A 27,340-nucleotide genomic window follows, 5' to 3' on the forward strand; every position below is an offset into this window, starting at 1 on the left:
TCATTCAATTGCTACCTATATTACTCTATCCTCCGTATCATACCACAAGTGATTAAGGAAGCACATCTTTTACCTATTCTTCTTTTTTAATCAACCATAGTACCTAAGAGGTACTGTTCAGGTAGACTGTACTCCAGCAGTCTGCAACCTTTTTAGCACCAGAGACCGGTTTCGTGGAAGACAATTTTTCCATGCGGGGTGGGGATGGGGGGTGTGATAGTTCAGGCGGTACTACAAGCGATGGATCAGGCAGTAATGCAAGCGATGGAGGGGATGCGAGCGATGGTTCAGGCAGTAATGCTACCAATGGTTCAGGCAGTAACGCGAGCAATGGGGAGCGATGGGGGGCGATGGGCAGCGGCAGATGTAGCTTCGCTCGCCCTTCCGCCACTCACCTCCTACTATGTGGCCCAGTTCTTAACAGGCTGCGGACCAGTTTGGGACCCCTGCTGTACTCAATCATTATTTGATAAATGGATAGTTTGTGACAATGCTTTAAAGATTCTCAAGTATCTAAATGTATCTAGGTAATTTAAAGTAAAACTCTAGAGATTTTAGATTAAACAACTATGTCAGAAATATAAGTTTGAAAATTTTTCACTACATAATACAAAATATTACTGTCTAACCTTATTTATTTAAAAGAATATTTTAAAATTTGATTAGAATGTATATAAAGTATTTAATATTACTTCCAAAGAAAAAAGGAAGCATAAATATTTCTCCTTCATAATTTAAAATATGATTTTAAAATCCAATATTTCAGAAGGCCCTCACTACATGCCTCCCATTTATTTTAAATTGGACACATAAATATGACTTTTCCTTTTATTATGGAAAATATAGAAATGACTTCACAAAATAAGTAATAAGATATCTAAATGAATAAAGAATTGTTGCTTTTCTAAGGGGCCAATATTTTCCATCTATGTGCATATTTTCTCAAATATACAAATTATACAGTATTTAGCAACTGTAATGTTATCTAACAGTTGTGAAAACTATTCTAGCCAACAAAGAATTACAGGTGAGTTAAATTTTTAATTATAATAAGCAGTCTCAAAATAGTAGGCTTACTATTTAGTAAATTAAATCTCTAAATGCAGAGCACAAAATGATTCACATATTTTATTATTAAGAAGAAAAACTATGTATAATTTATACCTACAGCACAAGGAGAAATAAAAAGTGCTTGTGTCAGCCCTAGGAAACAAACAGCCCTATCAAGTCACCAACTAGGAAAGATTCATGCTAGGAGCTCAATAAATAACAGTAATGATGACAACCAGCTCCCATAACTACATTACAGCCCATTGTCCACATCTGATTATACTAGTCTAGACCTTGGGTAAGCACATACGCACATTTGCACCAAGAGTTTTCCAATATTATGCTCTGTTTCCTGGGCTTTCTGTGACCCCCATTAGCAGCGACTGTCAGATTTTCTCTACTAAACGTCTTTACCATTGATGGGAAAGGAAAGTTACCACTTTTCTGCACCCTAACAACTGAGAATATGGAAGCACTGTGTCTGAATTGGCAATCTCTCTAACATTGTAATTACTTTCGAATTAACTACAGAGAACTGACACAAACCAAATCTGAGAGGAAAAAGTTGTTTCCAAAGTCTTCCTTCAGTATTTTCACAACTAATAAAACCTCACTTCTCAGACTATATTTCATTTATCAACATATTCTTTATTCTTACATTGTAGAAGTATTACATAACTCTCTGTGTAACTACCTCTTTGCTCACATCACACACACACACACACACACACACACACACACACACACGATAGCCAATAAATCAGTATCACAAAAATCCTTAAATTGATACCTCTCTGCTCCTTTCTGAGGTAAAGCCCTCAGTAACAACTTTGAGTAAGAGACACAAAGGGTCTAACATCATAGAATACACAAGCCTGATGTCTGAGAAAGAGCAGACTGATCACTAACTAAAGAGTATTTTTAAATAAACTTTTCAGTATTCTTTAACAGGCTTCGTACGTATTTAAAGCCAATCTAGACCTTTCTCAGTTTAGAAATAGTCCAGGTGGTACCTACTTCTGGAGGCTAATAACCTTTATCAGGAGGACTATAATATATCAATACACTTTACTACAACTGGGATGGAAAGAACAAATTATTTCTCCTGAAAATGTAAGAACTCAGTAACTTAATATGTTTCAAATTTAACATAAATGTCATAGCCTGATATGAATCTACTTTTCCAAACGTATTTTGTACAGAAATCCCTAGTTGAGCATTTCAAAACAATAATTCATGGTAGTAGAGAGGCTAGAAAGGAAGCAGATGGGCTGTTGGCAAGGTGGCATGTTCTAGACGAAACAAGTTCTTAGGACTATGAAATATTTATTCTCAATGTATATAAACTGGGAGAGAAGACAGTCTTATATAAAACAGCAAAAACAAGGGAAACCACTCTGCTTACTCCCCAGTTGGAATCCACTTTAGGATTTCTCGGTTACAAAATATCTACCATCTTCTATTTTCCTGTAACTGCCTTTGTCGCCACTGCTAGTTGCATTTGCATATCATTTCACAGGAAAACACTCTTTTAGATTCCACCTTGACCACCTTATTTAAAACTGCAACATACACAACCAGGAAAGCAGCGGAGGAGGAAAGAAGCTCACACACCACGGCCAGTATCCGGGGCCCAAGGAGGGCCAGAGCAGCACCAGGTAATCCCCTTTACATCTGAAAGAGCCTCAATTCAGTGATCTAAACCACTGTTATTGCAGGGTTAAAACAAAGCCTTGAGGCTGACAAAGTCATGGTGTTCTGGCTGGGTGTCACGCCTGAGCCTCTGAGGTGGGAGAGCTGAGTTCAGGACACTGGACCACCAGAGACCTCCGGGCCCCACATAATATCAACTGGCGAGAGCTCTCCCAGAGATCTCTGTCTCAACGCTAAGACACAGCTCCACTCAACAACCAGTAAGCTCCAGTGCTGGACACCCCAAGCCAAACAACTACCAAGACAGTAACACAACCCCACCCATTAGCAGAGAGGCTGCCTAAAATCATACTAAGTTCACAGACACCCCAAAACACACCACCGGACATGGTCCTACCCACCAGACAGACAAGATCCAGCATCATCCACCAGAACACAGGCACCAGTCCCCTGTACCAGGAAGCCTACACAACCAACTGAACCAACCTTACCCACTAGGGGCAGACACCAAAAACAACGGGAACTACAAACCTGCAGCCTGTGAAAAGGAGACCCCAAACACACTAAGTTAAGCAAAATAAGAAGACAGAGAGACACACAGCAGATGAAGGAGCAAGGTAAAAACCCACCTGAACAAGCAAATGAAGAGGAAATAGGCAGTCTACCTGAAAAAGAATTTAGAGGAATGATAGTAAAGATGATCCAAAATCTTGGAAATAGAATGGAGAAAATATAAGAAACATTTAAAAAGAACCTAGAAGAATTAAATAGCAAACAAATAATGATGAAAAACACAATAAATGAAATTTAAAATTCTCTAGAAGGAATCAATAGCAGAATAACTGAGGCAGAAGAGCGGATAAGTGGCCTGGAAGATAAAATAGTGGAAATAACTACCACACAGCAGAATAAAGAAAAAAGAATGAAAAGAATTGAGAAGAGTCTCAGAGACCTCTGGGACAACATTAAACGCACCAACAGTCGAATTACAGTGGTCCCAGAAGAAGAAGAGAAAAAGAACAGTACTGAGAAAATATGTGAAGAGATTATAGCTGAAAACTACCCTAATATGGGAAAGGAAATAGTCAACCAAGTCCAGGAAGTGCAGAAAGTCCCATACAGGATAAATCCAAGGAGAAACACATCAAGACACATATTAATCAAACATTCAAAAATTAAATACAAAGAAAAATTATTGACCTGCCGTATAAAAAAATAAATGAAAGAAATTTCAAAAAAAAAAGAAAAAAATATGAAAAGCAGCAAGAGAAAAGCAACAAATAACATACAAGGGAATCCCCATAAGGTTAAGAGCTGATCTTTCAGCAAAAACTCTGCAAGTCAGAAGGGTATGGCGGGACATATTTAAAGTGATGAGAGGGGAAAACCTACAACCAAGATTACTCGACCCAGCAAGGATCTCATACGGATTCGACAGAGAAATTAAAACCTTTAAGACAAGCAAAAGCTAAGAGAATTCAGCACCACCAAACCAGCTTTACAACAAATGCTAAAGGAACTTCTCTAGGCAGGAAACACAAGAGAAGGAAAAGACCTACAATAACAAACCCAAATCAATTAAGAAAATGGTAATAGGAACATACATATCGATAATTACCTTAAATGTAAATGGTTTAAATGCTCCAACCAAAAGACATAGACTGGCTGAATGAATACAAAAACAAGACCCGTATATAGGCTGTCTACAAGACACCCACTTCAGACCTAGGGACACATACAGACTGAAAGTGAGGAGGTGGAAAAAGATATTCCACGCAAATGGAAATCAAAAGAAAGCTGGAGTAGCAATTCTCATATCAGACAAAATAGACTTTAAAATAAAGACTATCACAAGAGACAAAGAAGGACACTACATAATGATCAAGGGACCAATCCAGGAAGAAGATATAACAATTGTAAATATTTTGCACCCAACATAGGAGCACCTCAATATATAAGGCAAATACTAACAGCTATAAAAAGGGAAATTGACAGTAACACAATCATAGGAGGAGACTTTAACACCCCACTTTCACCAATGGACAGATCATCCAAAATGAAAATAAGGAAACACAAGCTTTAAATGACACATTAAACAAGATGGACTTAATTGATATTTATAAGACATTCTATCCAAAAGCAACAGAATACACTTTCTTCTCAAGTGCTCTTGGAACATTCTCCAGGATAGACCATATCCTGGGTCACAAATCAAGCCTTGGTAAATTTAAGAAAATTGATATCATATCAAGTATATTTTCCAACCACAACGGTATGAGACTAGATATCAATTATAGGAAAACATCAGTAAAAAATACAAACACATGGAGGCTAAACAATACACTACTAAATAACCGAGAGATCACTAAAGAAATCAGAGGAAATCAAAAAATACCTAGAAACAAATGACAATGAAAACATGACGACCCAAAACCTATGGGATGCAGCAAAAGCAGTTCTAAGATGGAAGTTTATAGCAATACAAGCCAACTTCAAGAAACAAGAAACATCTCAAATAAACAACCTAACCTTACACCTAAAGCAATTAGAGAAAGAAGAACAAAAAAATCCAAAGACAGCAGAAGGAAAGAAGTCAGAAATATCAGATCAGAAATAAATGAAAAAGAAATGAAGGAAATGACAGCAAGGATCAATAAAACTAAAAGCTGTTTCTTTGAGAACATAAACAAAATTGACAAACCATCAGCCATCACTGCAGCACTATTTACAATCGCCAGGACATGGAAGCAACCTAAGTGTCCATTGACAGATGAATGGATAAAGAAGATGTGGCACATATATACAATGGGATATTACTGAGCCATAAAAAGAAATGATACTGAGTTATTTGTAGTGAGGTGGATGGACCTAGAGTCTGTCACACAGAGTGAAGTAAGTCAGAAAGAGAAAAACAAATTCCGTATGCTAACACATGTATATGTAATCAAAAAAAAATGGATCTGAAGAACTTAGGGGCAGGACAGGAATAAAGATGCAGACATAGAGAATGGACTTGAGGACACGGGGAGGGGTACGCGTAAGCTGGGATGAATTAAGAGAGTGGCATGGACATATATACACTACCAAAGGTAAAATAAATAGCTAGTGGGAAGCAGCCACATAGCACAGGAATGTCACCTCGGTGTTTTGTGACCACCTAGAGAGGTGGGATAGGGAGGGTAGGAGGGAAAAGCAAAAGGGAGGAGATATGGGGATATACATATATGTATAGCTGATTCACTTTGCTATAAAACAGAAACTAACAAACCATTGTAAAAAAATATACTCCAATAAAGATATTAAAAAAAAAAGAAAACCATCAGCGAAACTTATCAAGAAACAAAGGGAGAAGACTCAAATCAATAGAATTAAAAATGAAAAAGGAGAAGTAGCAACTGACACTGCAGAAATACAAAGGATCATGAGAGATTACTACAAGTGACTATATGCCAATAAAATGGACAATCTGGAAGAAATGGACAAACTCTTAGAAAAGCACAACCTTCTGAGACTGAACCAGGGAGAAATAGAAAATATGAACAGACCAATCCCAAGCACGGAAATTGAAACTGTGATTAAAAATATTCCAACAAACAGAAGCCCAGGACCAGATGGATTCACAGGCAAACTCTATCAAACATTAAGAGAAGAGCTAACACCTATGCTACTCAAACTCTTCAAAATACAGCAGAGGGAGGAACACTCCCAAACTCATTCTATGAGGCCACCATGACCTTGATACCAAAACCAGACAAAGATGTCACAAAAAAGGAAGACTACAGGCCAATATCACTGACAAACATAGATGCAAAAATCCTCAACAAAATACTAGCAAACAAAATCCAACAGAACATTAAAAGGATCATACAGCATGATCAAGTGGGGTTTATCCCAGGAATGCAAGGATTCCTCAATATACGAAAATAAATCAATGTGATAAACCATATAAACAAACTGAAGGAGAAAAACCATATGATGATCTCAATAGATGCAGAAAAAACTTTTAACAAAATTCAATGCCCATTTATGATTAAAAAAAAACCTGCATAGAGGGAACTTACCTCAACATAATAAAGGCCATATATGACAAACCCACAGCCAACATTGTTCTCAATGGTGAAAAACTGAAACCATTTCCTCTAACATCAGGAACAAGACAAGGTTGCCCACTCTCACCACTATTCTTCAACATAGTTTTGGAAGTTTTAGCCACAGCAATCAGAGAAGAAAAAGACATAAGAAGAATCCAAGTTGGAAAAGAAGAAGTAAAACTGTTACTGTTTGCAGTTAACATGATACTATACACAGAGAATCCTAAAGGTGCTACCAAAAAACTACTAGAGCTAATCAAAGAATTTCGTAAAGTAGCAGGATACAAAATTAATGCACAGAAATCTCTTGCATTCCTATACACCAATGATGAAAAATCTGAAAGAGAAATTAAGGAAACACTCCCATTTACCATTGCAACAAAGAGAATAAAATACCTAGGAATAAACCTACCTAAGGAGACAAAAGACCTGTATGCAGAAAACTATAAGACACTGATGAAAGAAATTAAAGATGATACCAACAGATGGAGAGATATACCATGTTCTTGGATTGGAAGAATCAACATTGTGAAAATAACTATACTACCCAAAGCAATCTACAGATTCAATGCAATCCCTATCAAACTACCAATGGCATTTTTCACAGAACTAGAACAAAAAAATTTCACAATTTGTAATGGAAACACAAAAGACCCCGAATAGCCAAAGCAATCTTGACAAAGAAAAACGGAGCTGGAGGAATCAAGCTCCCTGACTTCAAACTATACTACAAACTACAGTAATCAAGACAGTATGGTACTGGCACAAAAACAGAAATATGGAACAGGATAGAAAGCCCAGAGATAAACCCATGCACATATAGTCACTTATCTTTGATAAAGGAGGCAAGATTATACAACGGAGAAAAGACAGCCTCTTCAATAAGTGGTGCTGGGAAAACTGGACAGCTACATGTAAAAGAATAAAATTAGAACACTCCCTAACAGCATAGCCAAAAATAAACTCAAAATGGATTAAAGACCTAAATGTAAGGCCAGACACTATAAAACTCTTAGAGGAAAACAAGCAGAACACTTTATGACATACATCACAGCAAGATCCTTTTTGACCCACCTCCTAGAGAAATGGAAATAAAAACAAAACTAAACTAATGGGACCTAATGAAACTTCAAAGCTTTTGCACAGCAAAGGAAACTATAAACGAGATGAAAAGACAACCCGCCGTATGGGAGAAAATATTTGCAAATGAAGCAACAGACAAAGGATTAATATCCAAAATACACAAGCAGCTCATGCAACTCAATACCACAAAAACAAACAACCCAATCCAAAAATGGGCAGAAGACGTAAATAGACATTTCTCCAAAGAAGACATACAAGTGGCCAACAAATACATGAAAAGATGAACATCACTAATCATTAGAGAAATGCAAATCAAAACTACAATGAGGTATCACCTCACACCAGTCAGAATGGCCATCATCAAAAAATCTACAAACAAATGCTGGAGAGAGTGTGGAGAAAAGGGAACCCTCTAGCACTGTTGGTGGGAATGTAAATTGATACAGCCACTATGGAGAACAGTATGGAGGTTCCTTAAAAAACTAAATATAGAACTACCATATGACCCAGCAATCCCACTACTGGGCATATACCCTGAGAAAACCATAATTCAAAAAGAGTCATGTACCACAATGTTCATTGCAGCTCTTTACAATAGCCAGGACATGGAAGCAACCTAAGTGTCCATCAACAGATGAACGGATAAAGAAGATGTGGCACGTATATACAATGAGATACTACTCAGCCGCAAAAAGAAACAAAATTGAGTTATTTGTAGTGAGGTGGATGGACCTAGAGTCTGTCATAGAGAGTGAAGTAAGTCAGAAAGACAAAAACAAATACTGTATGCTAACACATATATATGGAATCTAAAAAAAAAAAAAAATGGTTCTGAAAAACCTAGGGGCAGGACAGGAATAGAGATGCAGACGTAGAGAATGGACTTGAGGCCACGGGGAGGGGGAAGGGTAAGCTGGGACGAAGTGAGAGAGTGGCATGGACATACATACACTACCAAATGTAAAACAGATAGCTATTGGGAAGGAGCCGTGTAGCACAGGGAGATCAGCTCGGTGCTTTGTGTCCACCTAGAGGGGTGGGATAGGGAGGGTGGGAGGGAGACGCAAGAGGGAGGGGACATGGGGATATATATGTATACGTACCGCTAATTCACTTTGTTATAAAGCGGAAACTAACACACTATTGTAAAGCAATTATACTGCAATAAAGATGTTAAAAAAAAAAGCAACAAAGGAAAACAAAAGAAAAATCTTAACACGTGGAAGAAGTTCTGCAAGAATATATAATAACCAACTATAGTATAGGGAAAACAGAAGACTTTTCACTTCCTAATTTAAATATTGTTTAAAAAACTTAATAGGAACCTTTTACGACCAAAATTTTAAATAAAAATAAAATTTGAAAACTGAAAGAAAAAAAAATTGCAACATCCCTTGCCCCACACTGTACCTATTCTCTTTAATTCGAATGTTTTAACCTTCTCATTGCACTTATCACTTTCTGACCTAATATGAAGTTTTTAATTTCTTTATCGTCTATCTATGCCAACTAAAATACACTATAAGAGGGTGGGAATGTCTACTGTATCCACTGCTGAACCCCCAGAACAGCACATAGCAGGCATTCATAAATATTTTCTAAATGAATGAAGTGAACTGACTGTCTTCATCTTATTTTCATTTAATTCTTCTCAAAGTTTAGCTGTCTTTTCTTTTTCTCCCATCCCTAATTTGCCTCTCTTTTTCTATACTCATTTTCATTTAATATAGTAAATGATTCCATTTGTATATAAACCATTGTAGTTTTTAATAATGCATAAGGTTATGAAACTTCTATACAAACACAAGCATATTCTACAGGCATTCTGAATCCACACCACATTTTCTGAAAATTATATACTTCTCCTTGCTGAGAATGGTCAACTGCAATGCCAAACACATAAAGCCCTTAAACCTAGTGCAATTTAGCATTTTTAGGGAGTGAAAAACATAATTTAAATGCAGCACCATTATTTTACATTGATCACAACAAAACAAGCCTAAAAAGTAACCACAGAAAACTGAGATCAAGCTGGAAAATTAAAAGTGAAAAATAATTTGACCATATGACTGTTTTAAACCAAAACACATGAAGAAATGAAATAAGAAAAATGTGTGTATCCTAATTAAGGGGAGAAAATTCTAGTCCTCTTTAATAAGCCATTAAACTTTCAAAAGTAATAAACAGTAATTTAAATAACCTAATCTTCAAGAGGAAAGAACAGCACATACCTCTTTCTAAACACTCCACACAAATTTCTACATCAATTTAATCTAGAGTAAATGGAGATGAAAGCCTCCTCTCAACAAATCTTTGAAACAATCACCTCTTACTCTACCCCAAAAATAAGATCATATCCAAACAACTGTTCATAATATTTAATTGGAATCTTACTACACATATAATTTTAAAATTTAACTGGAAAGCATATGGCTCTTTAAGAAACACTCCCGAGTTTCCAAGAGATTACTTTGATTCAGACTATATCTCTGGTTGGCTCAGATAAGAATGTATCTTAGCTACACTGTTTATGTAAGTGCAACAAATACCTTGGTCTTTTACCAAAATATAACCCAAATAATGCCAAGTGGGTCAGAATAAAATGAAATGTGTTTTTGCCCTCTCTCCTGTCCTCCCTTCTCCCTCTTTGCCTTCCCTTCCATTCAGTCTTCTCCTAACTTATTCAATACATATTTATGAGGAATCTATGACTCTTGGAGTGAAAGAAAATGCTGGAGCTACTCAATAAATGTTCAGAAAGCACAACTGCAATCTAAGCAGTTGAATTCTGAAGAGACAGACAAGTGTATTAGTACTAGAAACATTATGTCTTTTATGAGGTTATTTACATATTTGGATACAAGTCTGAATTATTGCTGTAATAAGCAGATACTGACCATCCCCAGGGGATAATTAAGCCATGTGTCCAACAGTATATGGGAAAATCTGCCCTTTCTGTGCTTTTCAAGTCCAGTGAAAAGGAAAGAGTCCTAGGAGGAAATTTAAGAATAAAATCCTAGGAGGCTACAGAAGTTCTCAAAATGTATTTTTAATAAACAAAACCCAATACTTTAAATATAGGTCATTTTATAATCACTTATCTATTTAAAATATTATAATTCAAAATGCGAATTTATATCTTAAAAATTTTAACAGATATTATTCCTTTAAACTAGGTTCCACAGTCTACTACTTTCCTGATTTTTACCATCAAAAATTTTAAAACTTTGATTGGCCAATGGAATCATGTCTCTTTTCAACTTTATAAATGAGGAGACAAATTAAAAATTTGCTTAACAAAGACAGGATCCCTTGACATTTTAAGCTATAAAAATTTTACTTACAGGGAATCTGCACTGATTTTTCAGAATCTCAGAGTATAAAAACAAAAACAGTACCACCTAAATACATAGAATGTGCAAGATAATCAATATTTATCCATTACATTGTTCCTTCTAACACAAGTCAAACAAGTGAAGTTATAAGACTTAGTAATGCTCACAGAGCAGCTACCTTGATCAAAACTGCCGAGAACAACATCAGGGGCTTAAAATACTCGAAAAAATATTTGTTGGATGGATGGCAGGCAGGCTGGCCGGAAGAAAGAAGGCTACCTAGCAGTTGGATCTATTTCTGCTGGCAAAACTAACACCCATATTGAGATACTAAAATTTTTAGAAGAGAGATCAATAAAACCATTAAGAGATAATAGGAATAAGAAGAAAGGCAAAATATGAAATCTAAACCCCTTTATCCAAATGAGAAAAGACTTAAGGTTCACTGATAAAGAATTTAATTTAAATATATAAGCAACAGTTCTACTGGAATTAGTTTAATTAAATTCATTTTTCAATTAAATATATCTTAAGGTGAAAGAAAAAGCAACTAACATAAAATGAAATCGAGTACACAAATAAATCAACTGAAGCCCTATATACATAATAATGTTACCTACCATGCCTGAATTAGGAACAGATTTTCCTATTCCCTATTAATGTGGTGCCACAGCATCACAGAACATTCTAAAAGAATGCTTTAATATTCTTTAAAGAATTTAAAACTGTTTAAAGAAACCTGTGTCTTTCAGAACAAATAAAACACTTTTAGATCAATTATTTGCATATTTGAAAAGTCAATTGATGATGATGATTCAATATACCACAAAATATCCATAAACAAAAATTATGATCCAGAAATAACAAAGTGATACACCAATGATGAAAGAATGTTACTACTCACAAAATGTGGATATTTAATTTTTTTTAATTTATATCTTTTATTAATGTTTATATATTTTACTTTGTCTTGGTAAAAATTGTCAAAGAAACATAACTTGATTATGTCAGTGATTACTGATTATTCTATTTCTATAAAAAATCTGTTTAAAATGGAATGTTGTGTTGTTTACAAGAAAAATACAAATAATTCATCTCAAAACTATCAAAACAATGTATTTACAGAGAAAGTATCTAATCAATTAAACAGGTAAGTTAAGAGAAACATTTCTACCAAACAACAATTACTTATATCTGACCTAAGTTAATTGATTTGCTAATGATACCCATCAAATCTGATAAACCCTATGCTGTAGTCTCTCTCAGTCTGTAAAGGCCTACATGTTATTTACATTAATAAAACATTAATCAAGGACCAAATTTATGGCAGCTACTCTATAAATGGGGTCAAGGCAGGTCAGACTTACATAAAAAGAAAAAAAAAGGTTGGTCTCTGCAGTGAAAAGAAAACCCTTATTACTTATTCTTCCTGCCCCTGGGATTAAGTCCAGTAGTTGAACACTGCTACACAAATACATCCATTGCTATGTAAACTCATTTAATCTCAATGTATTAAATATTTATAAAAGGAAAGTCAAACCTACTGATTTTAGAAAAATAAATCTCTAAATTGTCCCTTTAAAATATATTCTACTCTCTAAAGAACGAGAGAATAAAAATTTCAAATATTACCTCCACTATTTCACTAAAGAATGTTAGTTCTCTTTATACCACTGTTTCTTTGTAACATTTGCTTAAAAGACAAAGGCTAAAGTACTTCCTATAGGCTAAGCACTAAGGTAAAGAAGACAGTTTCTAATGACAGGAGGCAAACAAATCCAAACAGAGTAAGATAAACATAGATAAGAAATCAGGAAAAAGTTATTATAAAACCTACAATTACATGTGATATAAAAACAAATAAGTTATTCAAATAATTCTTTCTCCAATAAGAAATAATAAGAATCAGCTGTTCTGGATAAAATATTTGAGAATAACATGAAATTTATTTCTTCACAAGACAGAGAAAAGTTTTAATGTAAAATATTTATTATATGTATATGTATTTTCTTTTCTCTTGGTAATAATCTTCAAAGAAATATCACTTGACTATTGTCAAGATTATCTGTATAAAGCAAACTTCTGTTTGAGAAAGGATGTTATTTACATGAAAAATATAAATAATTGAAATAAAAACTATAAAAACAATGTACTTACACAGAAAGTATCGTATCAATTAAACACAAACATCTACTGGTTTTGCAAGGCACTTCTCTAGGAGCCAGGGATATAACAATAAGCAAGAGACAGAGGGACTGCCCTCACTAAACATATACTGTACAGGAGGAGACAGACAATAAAGACAAACATGGGGAAATAATAAAAGATATGGGGAAAACATTTTAAGAAATGAGGTAAAAATAACCTGGGCAACAGGTTTCAGGGAAGACTTCTCTGACAAGGTGACATCTGAACTGGGACTTAAACCATAATGAAACAGACATGGAAAGATCTAGGGGTAGATCTTCCAGCTATGATGAAATAAAGAGTCCAACAAATCCTTTCCCAGAAAAACAAGTATAGAACTGAAGAATAACAATCATTTCAGTGTTCTGAAAACTGACCAAAAGCAAACAACAAAATCCATAATAATTTTATTCACAAAACTGTGCTAAACACTAAGTAAGAACAAACAAAGTCTGTGGCAATCTTTTCTGAGAATTCCCCGCCCAGACACCATAGGTGTGGTAGTTCCATCGGTCTCTGGCTGCTTATGGAAACCAGCAACTTCACTGCCAGAGGTGGTCGACTTGATTTGAAAGAGGACAGAAAATGAAGAAAATGCATGCCAAGCCGAAAACTGGAAAAACCTATAGCTCTCCTAGAGTGAGATTACATTTGAAGTTAGGGTGAGCAGGAGACCAGAGAACAAACCAGAAATTAGAGAGGGAGATCCTGGAAATAAACTAGCTTAATAAGAATTTCACACATGGCTATCTGGGTCCCTGAGCAGATACAGGGCAGACTCGAAAAAAGATCAACAAGGAGTAAAAGCTAGAAGATGAAAACTACTTCAAATTTAAATGTGTCCATCAAAACCAAACACAGATCTACCAGCCATACACGGTCAAAGGTTTCAGAAAGACTTCTGATCAATCATTCACTGACCTCAAAGCTATGGAGAAAAAGGGGTGACCCCTTAAAAGCCAGACCAAAAAAAAAAAATATGAAGAAGAAGAATTCTAAAACAGCTAAGCAACAATATTAAGAACACCTTACCACGAAAGAGACAAATTCTGCAAATTAAGCCCAAGCAAGTAACTTCTAAAAATCAACAAATAAAACCAAATCCAACAACTATAAAAATAACTATATACCACGACCAAGCAGGAATTAACCCAGGTATGCAGAGTCGGTTCAACATTCCAAAGTCAATTAATGTACTCCATCATACATAAACAAGCTAAAAAGAAAAATCACATGATCATATCAACAGATACCAAAAAAGCACTTGACAAAATCCAATGCCCATTCATGATAAAATCTCTCAGTAAACTAAGAATAGAAGGAAACTTCCTCAACTTGACAAAGAATATCTACAAAAAAATCCAAAAGCTAACATCATACCTAATGGTGAGAAACTGGAAACTTTCCCATTAAGATCAGTACAAGGCAAGGACGTCCCTCCTCACCACTCCTTTTCAACATCGTACCAGAAATCCTAGCTAAAGCAAGAAGACAAGAAAAGGAAATAAAAGGTATACAGATTGGTAAGGAACACCTAAGAATATCTCTGTTCAGAGATGACATGACTATCTATGTAGAAGATCCAAAACAGCTAAACTTTTATCTCACACCATACAAAAACATTAACTCAAAATGAATCACAGACCTAAATGTAGAGGCTAAAACTACAAAATTTCTAGGGATGAAAAAATACTTCTAGGAAAAAAAAAAAAAAAGAAAACCCTAGTACTTGTTTTGACCTAAGATTTCTTGAATTTGCCAACAAGTCATAATCCATAAAAGAAAAAAATAGGTAAATTGTACTTTATCAAAATTAAAAACATTTGCTCTTCAATGAAAATGAAAGGACAAGTCACAGACTGAGAGAAAATGTTTGCAAATCATGTATATGACAAAAGACTTATATCCAGAAATACTGATATATAAACTACTGTTTAAAAGTCAGAACTCATACAGTGAATGAAATTTTTAAATGGGCAAAAAATGTACACAGACATTTTCCCAAAGAAGGAACCTGAGAAAACACTCAACAGGATTAGCCATTAGGGAAATGCAAACAAAAACCAGAGTAAGATACCTACTAGGCTAACTAGGAAAATAGCTTGGCAGTTTCTTAAAAAATTAAACACAGACTTCCCATTCCACCGAGCAATTGTACTAGGTATCTACCCAAGAGAAATGAAAACATATGTCCACACAAAGCCTTGTACACAAACACACATAGAAGCATTGTTTATAATAGCCAAAAACGGAAAGCAATCCAAACGTTCATTGACTGCTGAAGGGATAAACAAAATGTGGTATATCTGTACAATGGAACACTATTAATCAGTAAAAAGGAACAAAATACTGATAAATGCCAAAATATGGGTAAAAGCACAAGGAATTATTATAAGAACAGTGTTGGAGAAAGTGACAGTGATCCAAAAACTAAAAGCAATGAGAAATAAATGGAACTTATTTGGGGGTATGTAGAGACACCACTGATGAGGGATGGTAAGCGATACAGTCCACAAACATGAGATTCCAAGCTGACTGAGATCCTGGTCTGACAGTTCCCTGAACTCCTCTCCTTCTCCGAGCTTGTCTTCCACCCTACCTCAGCCATTTATTGCATGGTCATATGCCAGACCTCATCATTTCCAATAACTGAATGGCCTTGGTTCTACTCGCCCCACTCTCTAAACTACTACCTCTCATGTTTATAGCTCACTCATTCTATTACTATCACAACTCTAACAGTCCTTAGAGCTCCAATCCATCCATCCTATCGTTTTCTTTACAGTCACTCTCCTCTTTACCTAGCTTAATAATCATAATCCTGTGGTCAATGATTACAATCAGTCTCTAGCACAAAGAGACTCCCTTGTCCTTCTCTCCCCCATACTCACTTGGCAAAACCTAAACCCATTGAAACCCAACTCTAACTCTACTTCCATATTTACCTCCCAGACTCTGCAACTACATAAAATGCCTTCCCAGGTTACTGTAAATGACCCATCCATGCCCTACTTTAAAGCCAAACCCCCATTTGCATACAAATTCACCCACTCGCAAAACAACTTAAAAACATCACTCCAGAAATTCTTACCTATCTCTTCTACATTAATTTCTCCACTCCTTACCATGAAACTGTTCTCTTGTTCTCATTTTTTAAAAACCCTACTTCCCTTGACTCTGTTCCCCCCACTGCATTTTATTTTTGCTCCCCTTTGTAGCAAAATTCCTCTAAAGAACTGTTTATACATATTCTATAATTCCTCTTCTCTTATTCTCTTCTTCTTTTCTAAATTCACTGCAAATAGGCTTTTTTCCACACCACTCTCCCAAAACTACTCCTGACCAAGTCAGAAACAACTTCTGAGCCCGTGGTTCAAATCTCAGTCATCACCCTACCACCTTAATGATTTCATCTAATCTCAAGGCATTAAATATCATCTATATTCTTATAACACTCAAGTTTAGATCTCTAGTCTGGAGAAATAATTAACAACTGCCTCTACCTGGATGTCTACTAGAGATATAAAAATCAGTATTTCCAAAACTGAACTCCTGATCTTCCCCAATAACTGTTTTATCCACAGCCTTTTCCATCTGGTTGATAGAAACACCATCTTTTCAGCTGCAGAGGCCAAAATTCTTAAGAGTAATACTTGACTCCTAGCTTTGTCTCACAATCCACATCCAATCCATTAGTAAATCCTATCAGCTCTACCTTCAAAATATATTCATAATCCTACTACTTCTTACCTCCTCTACTGCTGCTGTCCTAGTCCACAACACCATCATGTTTAACTAGAATTATTACAGTAGTTCCCTAGTTGATCTCTTTGCTTCTATCCTTAAATTCCTATATAAATCAGCCTTTTTTAAAACATAAGGCAGATTGTCTCCCTCCTCTACTCAAAATCCTGCAATGATTGTTATCTCCTGCAGAATGAATTGCAAAGGCTCTACACAAATCTTGCCCTATGTCTCTGACCTCATTTCTTACTTCTCTCCACTTTGATCACTTGTTCTTGCTATACTGGCCTCATTCCTCAGATATGCCAGGGAAGCTTTCATCTGTTTACTGGCTGTTCCCTAGGACTGGAATGCTTTTCCCCTACATGCCCCTGTGTTTAACTCCTTCACATCATTCAAGTGCTTGCTTACATGTCACTTGCTCAGTGATCTGTAATATAACCACTCTATTTAAACTACAAACCGTATCAAACCTTTATATTTCCTTTAAAAATCACCATTTCCCTCAACCTGCTTCACATTATCTTTTTCCAAAGAACTTACCACCTTTCATATATAATCCATTACTTATTTTGTTTATTGTTCATAGTCTGCCAATGACTGTTCAAATGTAAGATCTACAAAAATAAGAATCTTTATCTGTTTTGTTTATTGCTGTATCCCCAGAATCAAGGACAAGTCAAGGTACACAGTCAGTGCATAATAAATATTGGCTGAATGAATAGATGAGGAAACGGATGCTCACAGAAGTAAAAGTACTTCCCATATAGCAAAGCTGAAACTTGAACCCAAGGCTAACTTCAAAGCTAAAACTAATAATCACAAGAGCATGTTGCCTTATCTACTAAATGTAACACTAACTTGCATAATTGAGGGCATTTAGACTTAGTAGAACCTAAACAAAATAGACTTTTTTTTTCAGCTTATAAATTCATTTATTTTATTTTATTTTATTTTATTTTTAACATCTTTATTGGAGTATAATTGCTTTACAATGGTGTGTTAGTTTCTGCTTTATAACAAAGTGAATCAGCTATACATATACATATATCCCTATATCTCTTCCCTCTTGCATCTCCCTCCCTCCCACCCTCTGTATCCCACCCTTCTAGCTGGTCACAAAGCACCCAGCTGATCTCCCTGTGCTATGTGACTGCTCCCCACTAGCTATCTATTTTACATTTGGTAGTGTATATATGTCCATATTTACACTACCACTCTCTCACTTTGTCCCAGCTTACCCTTCCCCCTCCCCGTGTCCTCAAGTCCATTCTCTAGTAAGTCTGCGTCTTTATTCCCATCTTGCCCCTAGGTTCTTCATGACCTTTTTTTTTTTTAGATTCCATATATATGTGTTACCATACGGTATTTGTTTTTCTCTTTCTGACTTACTTCACTCTGTATGACAGACTCTAGGTCCAGCCACCTCACTACAAATAACTCAATTTCGTTTCTTTTTATGGCTGAGTAATATTCCATTGTATATATGTGCCACATCTTCTTCATCCATTCATCTGTTGATGGACACTTAGGTTGCTTCCATGTCCTGGCTATTGTAAATAGAGCTGCAATGAACATTGTGGTACATGACTCTTTTTGAATTATGGTTTTCTCAGGGTATATGCCCAGTAGTGGGATTGCTGGGTCATATGGTAGTTCTATGTTTAGTTTTTTAAGGAACCTCCATACTGTTCTTCATAGTGGCTGTATCAATTTACATTCCCACCAACAGTGTATGAGGGTTCCCTTTTCTCCACACCCTCTCCAGCATTTATTGTTTGTAGATTTTTTGATGATGGCCATTCTGACTGGTGTGAGGTGATACCTCATTGTAGTTTTGATTTGCATTTCTCTAATGATTAATGATGTTGAGCATTCTTTCATGTGTTCGTTGGCAATCTGTACATCTTTGGAGAAATGTCTATTTAGGTCTTCTGCCCAGTTTTTGGATTGGGTTGTTTGTTTTTTTGATATTGAGCTGCATGAGCTGCTTGTAAATTTTGGAGATTAATCCTTTGTCAGTTGCTTCATTTGCAAAATAGACTTTTATAACCACTTCTCTTAAAAAACAGAACTAGTGTTAATCAGTGTTTTGCATTAAGTAGAACAAATACATATTCGATCAACAGCACTGACTTAACTCTTTTTCTAAATATAAACTTTAAAAGCATCTAATACCTCAGTGTTGAAATTCAGCCAAAGAGCTATTTATTTTTTTGATGAACAGGCACTTTGAAATTTTTGCTAAAAGTAAGACTAAATTATTAGTCATTCACTCATTGAGAAATATTTATTGATTTCCCAACACTTTCCAGACTCCAGACTACAATTTAGCTCTGTTTCTCATATAGATCACTGCAATAGCCTTATTATTGTTCTTGATTTCAATTAGGTCTCCTCTCCTTCAACCCATCCTAAACATCACTGCTAGTTATCCTTCCAAAACCCAAGTATCACAATGATAATACTTTCTTAAGACATTTCAAGGTTTCCCATTGCCTTTAGATGAAAATCCAAATACACCACATTAGACCTTTTATGGTCCAGATAACCAATTCTATTCCAACAATTCCCACACATACACATGCACACACACTCACACACGTACATACACACCTTCCCACATCACAGTATCTTCAGATATTCTATTCCCTCTATTCAGAATGCTTTTCACACATATGTCCTCCAATTTATCCATAATCCCCACTTTTCCAAAGTCTACATTACTAACCTTACTCATCCTTGAAAATACATCTCAGGAATCATGTTTCCCTGGGGAGGTTCTACCTAATTCTTCTGAACTAAACTGTGGAGTCTTTCTCTTTTTTCACATTCCTACCTTAATGACCTATATGTAAATATTTCTAGCACAGAATTTAGCATATGGCATTAGTTGCAGGTTTATTTATTTGTATTCAACACTAGTCTGTGAGCACCTATAATTATTTACTGAGTGAAATAATTTTAGTAGCATTTAATATAAAATAAAGTTAACAGTACCCTCTTCTACAACATTAACGAGACAGAGGCTAAATTCCTAGTTACTAGTTCAAATTATTCCTATAGTGATGGTGTGATGGTGTCAGTCTCTCAACTCTAGACAGAACAGTATATAAAACATTCTTAAACAATAATTTTGTTCAGAATGCTATTTCCAATGGCAGCCAATCACACCTTTTAATCTATACCCTGGGTCTTCAGTCCAAGTAATCCAAAATCAACTGCCACGGGCTTCCCTCTTAGCACAGTGGTTAAGAATCCGCCTGCCAATGCAGGAGACACGGGTTCGAGCCCTGGGCCGGGAAGATCCCACATGCCGCGGAGCATCTAAGCCCTTGTGCCACAACTACTGAGCCTGTGCTCTAGAGCCCGCGAGCCACAACTACTGAAGCCCACGCACCTAGAGCCCGTGCTCCACAACAAGAGAAGCCACCGCAATGAGAAGCCTGCACACTGCAACAAAGAGTAGCCCCCACTCACCACAACTAGAGAAAGCCCACGGGCAGCAACGAAGACCCAACACAGCCAAAATAAATAAATAAATAAATTTATTTTTGAAAAAAAGAAAAAATCAACTGCCACGAAACAGACCCAAAGTAGTCCGCTCATCATTTCCTCAATTTATTCTTATCCTTTAATTCTCTCACTTTCTTAAATCTATTTTTCCCTTGTATCTTTCTATCTCTGTACTTCACTCTTCTTTCCTACTACTGACTATTCTTTCCTTGAATTCTTCTTCCCTTTTGCCCAGGCCATGACATAAGAGAGATAATATAGACCATATTAGTCTATTTATTGGCTCTACAAATATAATAGAATTTTCTAGGAAGTCCAAATAAATATCAGTTTTCCTTATATTTGCTAACAGAATCATCAGTATAGTTTTGCCAAAGGTTTACTTACTGAAAAACAAAGAACTGACTTTATCATTAAGCACATAACCATGAAGAGAACAAAATGATTAAATATTGAAATATTTATAATAATTAATATCTAAGCTCACTATATCACTGACTGCAAAAACAATATAGTGCCAAAAATATCAGTTCCGATGGCAAAAATACAATAACATCTTAAAGTAAAATATACATGGATATAAAATAGATTACCTTCCTTCGTTGACAAGTTCAATAAAAGCAAGGCCTGCATTCTTCTGAATAGAATTCTGCCACTCCTAAAAAATAGCAGAAAACAGCTGAACAAATTTCACTCAGTAGGTTATTTCTTTAAAACAATAATTATGAAAAACGTCACCCATATCAATTTCATACTTAATTGAAATTGATTTAATGGAAATTAATTAATTTCCAAAAGATCTTAATGGAAAAGTTTTGTTAAACATGCTGTCTACCCAATGCAGCCCCATGAACACATAAATAGTTGACATTAAAAAGTAAACTAAACAAGTTAGCAACAATTTGATTCTAGATAAACTAAATGAGCCTATCTATATTTATCTTGCCCTTTTAGTTCTGTACCATTATATCCTACTAATTTAACTGAAACAGTTTGAAAGGAAGGCAGCAAAGAAGACCAAGGACAGAGGTTTTGTTTTTGTTTCTTTAAGAGATGCATTACCCCAAATGAGGGGAAGACGGAATTAAGTAGCTCCCTAAACTTAATAAATAGCGCACATTCTACAAAAATTGATGATTAATGATTGAGAAAGAGACGAGAGATCAGTGAATTTGGCTAGACTACTTGTAAGCTGAAAAACTATAATTTACTAGCATATGAATTAGCAAAAGATGGTATAAAATTATTAATATAGTCTTTATGAATAAGTTATCCATTAAAAAGCCCCCTGGCGGTCCAGTGGTTAAGAATCCATCTTCCGATGCAGGGGACGTGGGTTCAATCCCTGGCCGGGGAACTAAGGTCCCACATGCCGCACGGCAAGTAAGCCTGCGCCCCACAATTAGAGAGCCCATGTGTGGCAACTACAGACCCCACGTGCTCTGGAGCCTGCGCACCACAACTAGAGAGCCCCCATGCTGCAACTACTGAGCCCGCGTGCTCTGGAGCCTGTGCGCCACAGCTACAGACAAGCCCGCGCAACACGACTAGAGAGAAGCCCACGTGCTGCAACAAAGAGCTCGCGTGCCTCAGTGAAGAGCCCAGGTGCCGCAACGAAAGATCCCCGATGCCCCAACTAAGACCTGACTCAGCCAAAAATAAAAAGTAAATAAATAAATATTTTCTTAAAAAAGCCTCAGAAGAAAATTAACCAGTAATATATACAGAAATGAATTTTTTTAATCCTCATCTCAAAGCAGATATAAAATACGCATTAATCCAATAAAGCTGGGCCCACATGAACTGAAATGTAGCTAGATTTGAGAAATGCCAATGCATGCGTGTGTGTATTTTTTAAAGAACTAGACATATATACATAATCTTTATGTTCCTTAAAACTAAAGAGCCCTTATATTCCACCTACGTAATATCCCTCGACTAATCTTTTTTTGTCCTTTTATAATGGTCAAAACAAAAGACAGTGCTGGGGACCTTACCACTGTTATCATAAGCAGTATTCATATATTCTGAATCTAACACCTTTAAGAGTTTTTAATTCCATGTAATTTCACCCCTGAAGACTGTTCTGTGTCATGCCAAATTCTGATTCGTTTTAAGCCTCATCCTTTCACAGCTACTTTCTCCTTTTTATCCCCAGTATTTATTACTTTCATGTTTTGAAAAACCCAAGGTGGCCCTCAGGACTGAAATGGCTGTTTGCCATAATTTTGTTATAGAGTTCTATTTCATGAATAGTGTCAGCAAGAACATACTAACAGAACATATACAGTAGAATGAAAAGTAGATATAAAGTCAGTCAGACATTTGAGGCTACAGTAATTGGCTAGGACTAGGTGAGAAGATAAAGCAATGTGTTGCTGAAAAACAAGAAGTCATGGGATCTATGTTCTCAAACTGACTATGACACTAACAGGATATGTCCATAAACAGATCACTCTACATCTCTAGGTCCTCAATACCCCCTTAAAAAAATTCTTAAAAGATGTGTGATTTTATGATTCAACAACTTACAAACATTTAGAAATTAGTGGTTCATAAGTCCAAAATATATACTCTCAAAATTCACAACAGCCAGCAAACTGAAACAACAAAATAGAGATCTTATATTTCTTTCAATAAGGTAAACCAAGTCAAGGATAAATAGAAATACCCATCTAATTTAAAATCTTATTCTTTCCAGCAAAATGAAGTAAACAGACAGACAATACAAAGGAAAGCAATCAAACTCCATGAAGAAGTAAATCTCTGAGAGAAGAGGATGTGTCATACCCTCCACTCTTCTCAGAAATGGGAGGAAGAAAAGAGAAAAAAGCAGAAACCGCAGGTAAGTTTTTTGACCCTGGTCCAGAAGGTTCCACACCTCACTTCCGAGGCAGAGCACAGGGAGATGCCAAGTCTCAAAGAGTTGCCCTAAACCTAGTAATGCACAGGAAGAGTAGATAGAGACAGATTTAATGGTAGATGGACCTAAAACAGCCTCACAGTAACTCATGCCCTTGGAGGAGTCAGAAAAGTATCACAGAAAGATGTACACATAGTTGAGGCTTTGAGGGGATGAGGAAAACACAGCTGTGACCTTTGTTGATAGACAGCAGGGAATCAGAAAGGATGGTAACAGAGGGATGCCCTAGTCAAGGAACAGACGCAAAATCTCACTCCTCAGCTCTTATGCCCAACAGAGCACTCTCAGCAAGCCACCTGGAAATCTGATACAGCACCAGAGTGTGAGGAGGCAAGACCTTAAACTGAGTTTTCCTTTAGATCACTTACTTGAGGGAAAAAATCTCAAAAGGGAAATTAAATTTAGTAAAAAGAAAATAAAGTTACTTTTCTCACTAGAAAAAAAGAAATTAGGAAGAAAGGCAAGAGGTTACCCCATATATAATTCTTTAGATCAGACATTTTATTTTAAAAAGTATCTACTAGTATTATTTTTCGCAAATCCATTTTGTCTGATTGAAAACCGCAACAGGTGGGGATTTTTATGTCATATAAAACTCAAACCCCACATGAAAAACATAGGTAACAGTAGAGACACTCAAATTTTAAGTATACAGGTAAACATCATTTTGATTTTATTTTCATTTATGTATACAAACTGACTTTTACTGATAATGTAAATTTAAATTTCACAAAGATTTTAAATTTCACAAGGATTTTAAACAGCATGATTTAGGTCAGATAGAAAACTAGTTAAAGTTAGTATAACTATAAAAACATTACCATCTAAAAATTTTATGACCTCAACTTAAATTGGTATGCCACACAATTTTTTTCTTTTAAGTTATAAACAAATTAGACATGAAGATACACATAGAACTTGAAGAGTCCAATTTTTCTTATGAAAGCTCAGAAACATATTTATGACTGCTAATACATTTGGATTCTTGTTTTCTCAAACATCATCTATAAACTCATATTATTTAACTTGTAGTAACAGCTATCTAAACACCTGGAATAAAACTTTTTCACCAGTTAAAAAAATTAGACAAAATGAGAAATGAAGTGAAAATACAAATCTTACCTACGCTTTGGGTAGTTATAAAAATCTTACAATTCTTAAAGATATCAGAGTTTTAATTTGCCTATAATCCGTTCCTAATTATAAACTATTTAACATTTAATAAAATATCACATACCAGGTACATAAAGATATACTGATAGGAATTAATAACCCAGGTAAAAAGAAGCTGCAACCCATGAGAATAGGAAATTAATTTGTTTTAATAAACCCAGCTGTTAGTCAAAGCCAACAAGTTTTCTCCATACTAAAACACTGACTACAATCCTTAAGGAAGTCACCAAAACTACAAAGAAGATTCATGCTATCCTAAAGCATTTTCTGCACTTCTGAGACAATTATTAAAGAAGGTGTTAGTCTAAACAATTTCACAAACCACAGCTCAAAATAACCTTTAGTGAGTTTTAACAGTTGAAAGAAAAGCTCAATGGTTATCCTCTCTCATGATCATTTCAATATTTCATCATAGTATTTACAATTATATAGCAATGCAAAATGCACCGTACATTTAAAGGTCTTGGTTATTCTTTTCCCAGAGGTATTGATGAAAAACATGTTAAAAGCCTCAAATCCAACCACTAATGCAGCTAAGTAATTTAAAAACACATTTCAGCACTTTGGAGAGGAAGGACTCAAAACACAACTGAGTCAAAATTTCATACTGTTCTAAGCTGTATTTAATTGACTATCACTTCCTAAGGCCATAACTGTTGACTAGTCAATTTTTACTAAAATATACTCTTAGCTTACTAATGCTCTTAAGTCATACAACAACAACAACAGAGATAGTATATATTAGTGAAATCTAGTAAATAAACAGAGTTACACCAATTTTCAAACATGTGCTTTTGGTGGTAAAAGTCCACCAAACTTGGGTTGGGGGAAAAAAAAGACTTCATCAACTAAATTAATTCTATGCCTCCCCACCATCAACAAATATAGAGAAAAAGGGCACCAATAAATGTGCTATATATTAATTTATAATATTTTAATACAACTTTAACTTCCCTAAAGTGAACTCGACAGCTTTCTATAAATTTGATACTCTCCTACAACATATTTTAGTGTCTTGAGTACAGCACATGAATTTATCTAAATTTTAAAAGTAATTCCCAAATACTACCATACTCTAAAGCAAATAAAATCAAGCTACAGATTGACAAGTCAAAAAGCCTAAAAATCTGGAAAATGAATGGTGTAGTTCCAGACTGAAAGGCACTAGGCTCGAAACCCAAAAAGATCCAACATGTTAGTTTGAGAACAAAGGCAGGAAAAAGTGATATCTCAGTTCCAAGGCAGTCAAGCAAGTAAAATTCTCTCTACTCAGAGTATGCTCAGCCTTATTGTGCTAGTCAGGCCTTCACCTGATTGGATGAGGCCCATCCACATCAGGAAGGACAACCTGCTTTACACAGCCTACCGATTTAAATGTTAATCTCATTCAGAAACTTTCGGAATAATGTCTGACCAAATATCTGGATACCCCATGACCTAGTCAAGTTGACATAAAGTTAACCATCCAGCTCTCCCCTCCCATCTCCCCTGAAAACCTCAGAAAACTAGAAAATGCTATTAGAAATTAAGAGTATAATAAAAAACAAAAATTTTGAAACAAGTACTGGAAGATGTAGAAGAAGGCTCTCAGGAGAGTAAAATAAAAGATAAAATGAAGAAAAAACAGGTGAGAATGGATATGAAAATTAGATAATTAATCCAGACAGTTCAACATCTAACTAAGAGGAGTTCTGGAAACAGAAATGAGAATACAGAGAAAGAAATTCCCATAGATATAATTAAAGAAAACTTCTCTGAATACAAGGACATTCTTTTTCAGACTGAAAAAGTTTACATAAAATATCAAAGACAATGGATTTTAAAAGATCCACCCACATCACGGTACAATCCAGTAACAACAAACATTTTTTAAAATAATAAAAATACTAAAAGCTCTCACAGAGAAAAAAATAATTGGAAAGATTACAATTTTCAGCCTGTAATACTAATATCCCAACAAGCCACCAATCACATATAAAGGTTAAAAAAAAAAAAAGACATTTTCATACAAGGGAGGTCTAAAAAATTCTACCATCATGCATTCTTTTTTAAGAAATTACAAAGGACATGCCTCATCAAAATTAATACAGAGACCCCACTATCATCCTCCATCCCAGTTCTGCTTTAATTTTTCCATGGCATACTTATTGCCAATTAGATTTCTTTTTTGCTTTTCTCTTTGTTTTATTCTCTCCTATATTCCAGTGCTGGGTCAGTGACCAGCACATATAGAATAAGTGATCAATAAATGTTGAATCAGTGTATCTTTCATAAAAGAAGGCCACTATAGGACACAGGAAATAGACACTATAGCATAAGAGGGAGAAGAGGAAACATCTAGGTTGATGATAAAAGAAGCCTCCAAATGACACCTTTCTACACAACTAAGGAGTAACCAATCCAGGTGAGATCAAGAAAACGGAGAAGTCCAGGTACTGTACCCCCAAGAAAAAGAATTGAACCAAGAGATACCAAGTGTGTTCATTACACTGGTAGAAGTTATATGATTTCAGTGGAAACTTCAGAAATAAATTTGTGGTGGGTACACAGAAATTTAAATTAACAAAAAAAGTAGGAAATTACTA

At 35.4% G+C, this 27,340-nt stretch overlaps 1 protein-coding gene across 3 annotated transcripts in view; it reads right to left on the bottom strand.

The window, feature by feature from the left end:
- LRBA (LPS responsive beige-like anchor protein) overlaps positions 1-27,340 on the bottom strand; it is a 750,846-nt gene that overhangs the window by 480,255 nt on the left and 243,251 nt on the right. For all 3 annotated transcript variants that reach the window (XM_068542607.1, XM_068542608.1, XM_068542606.1), the window contains exon 35: positions 21,253-21,317. In XM_068542607.1, coding sequence (XP_068398708.1) covers positions 21,253-21,317 — 65 coding nt within the window. The remainder of the gene's footprint in view (positions 1-21,252; positions 21,318-27,340) is intronic.

This window comes from Eschrichtius robustus, chromosome 4 (assembly GCF_028021215.1).
Source record: "Eschrichtius robustus isolate mEscRob2 chromosome 4, mEscRob2.pri, whole genome shotgun sequence".
Lineage (NCBI taxonomy): Eukaryota > Metazoa > Chordata > Mammalia > Artiodactyla > Eschrichtiidae > Eschrichtius > Eschrichtius robustus.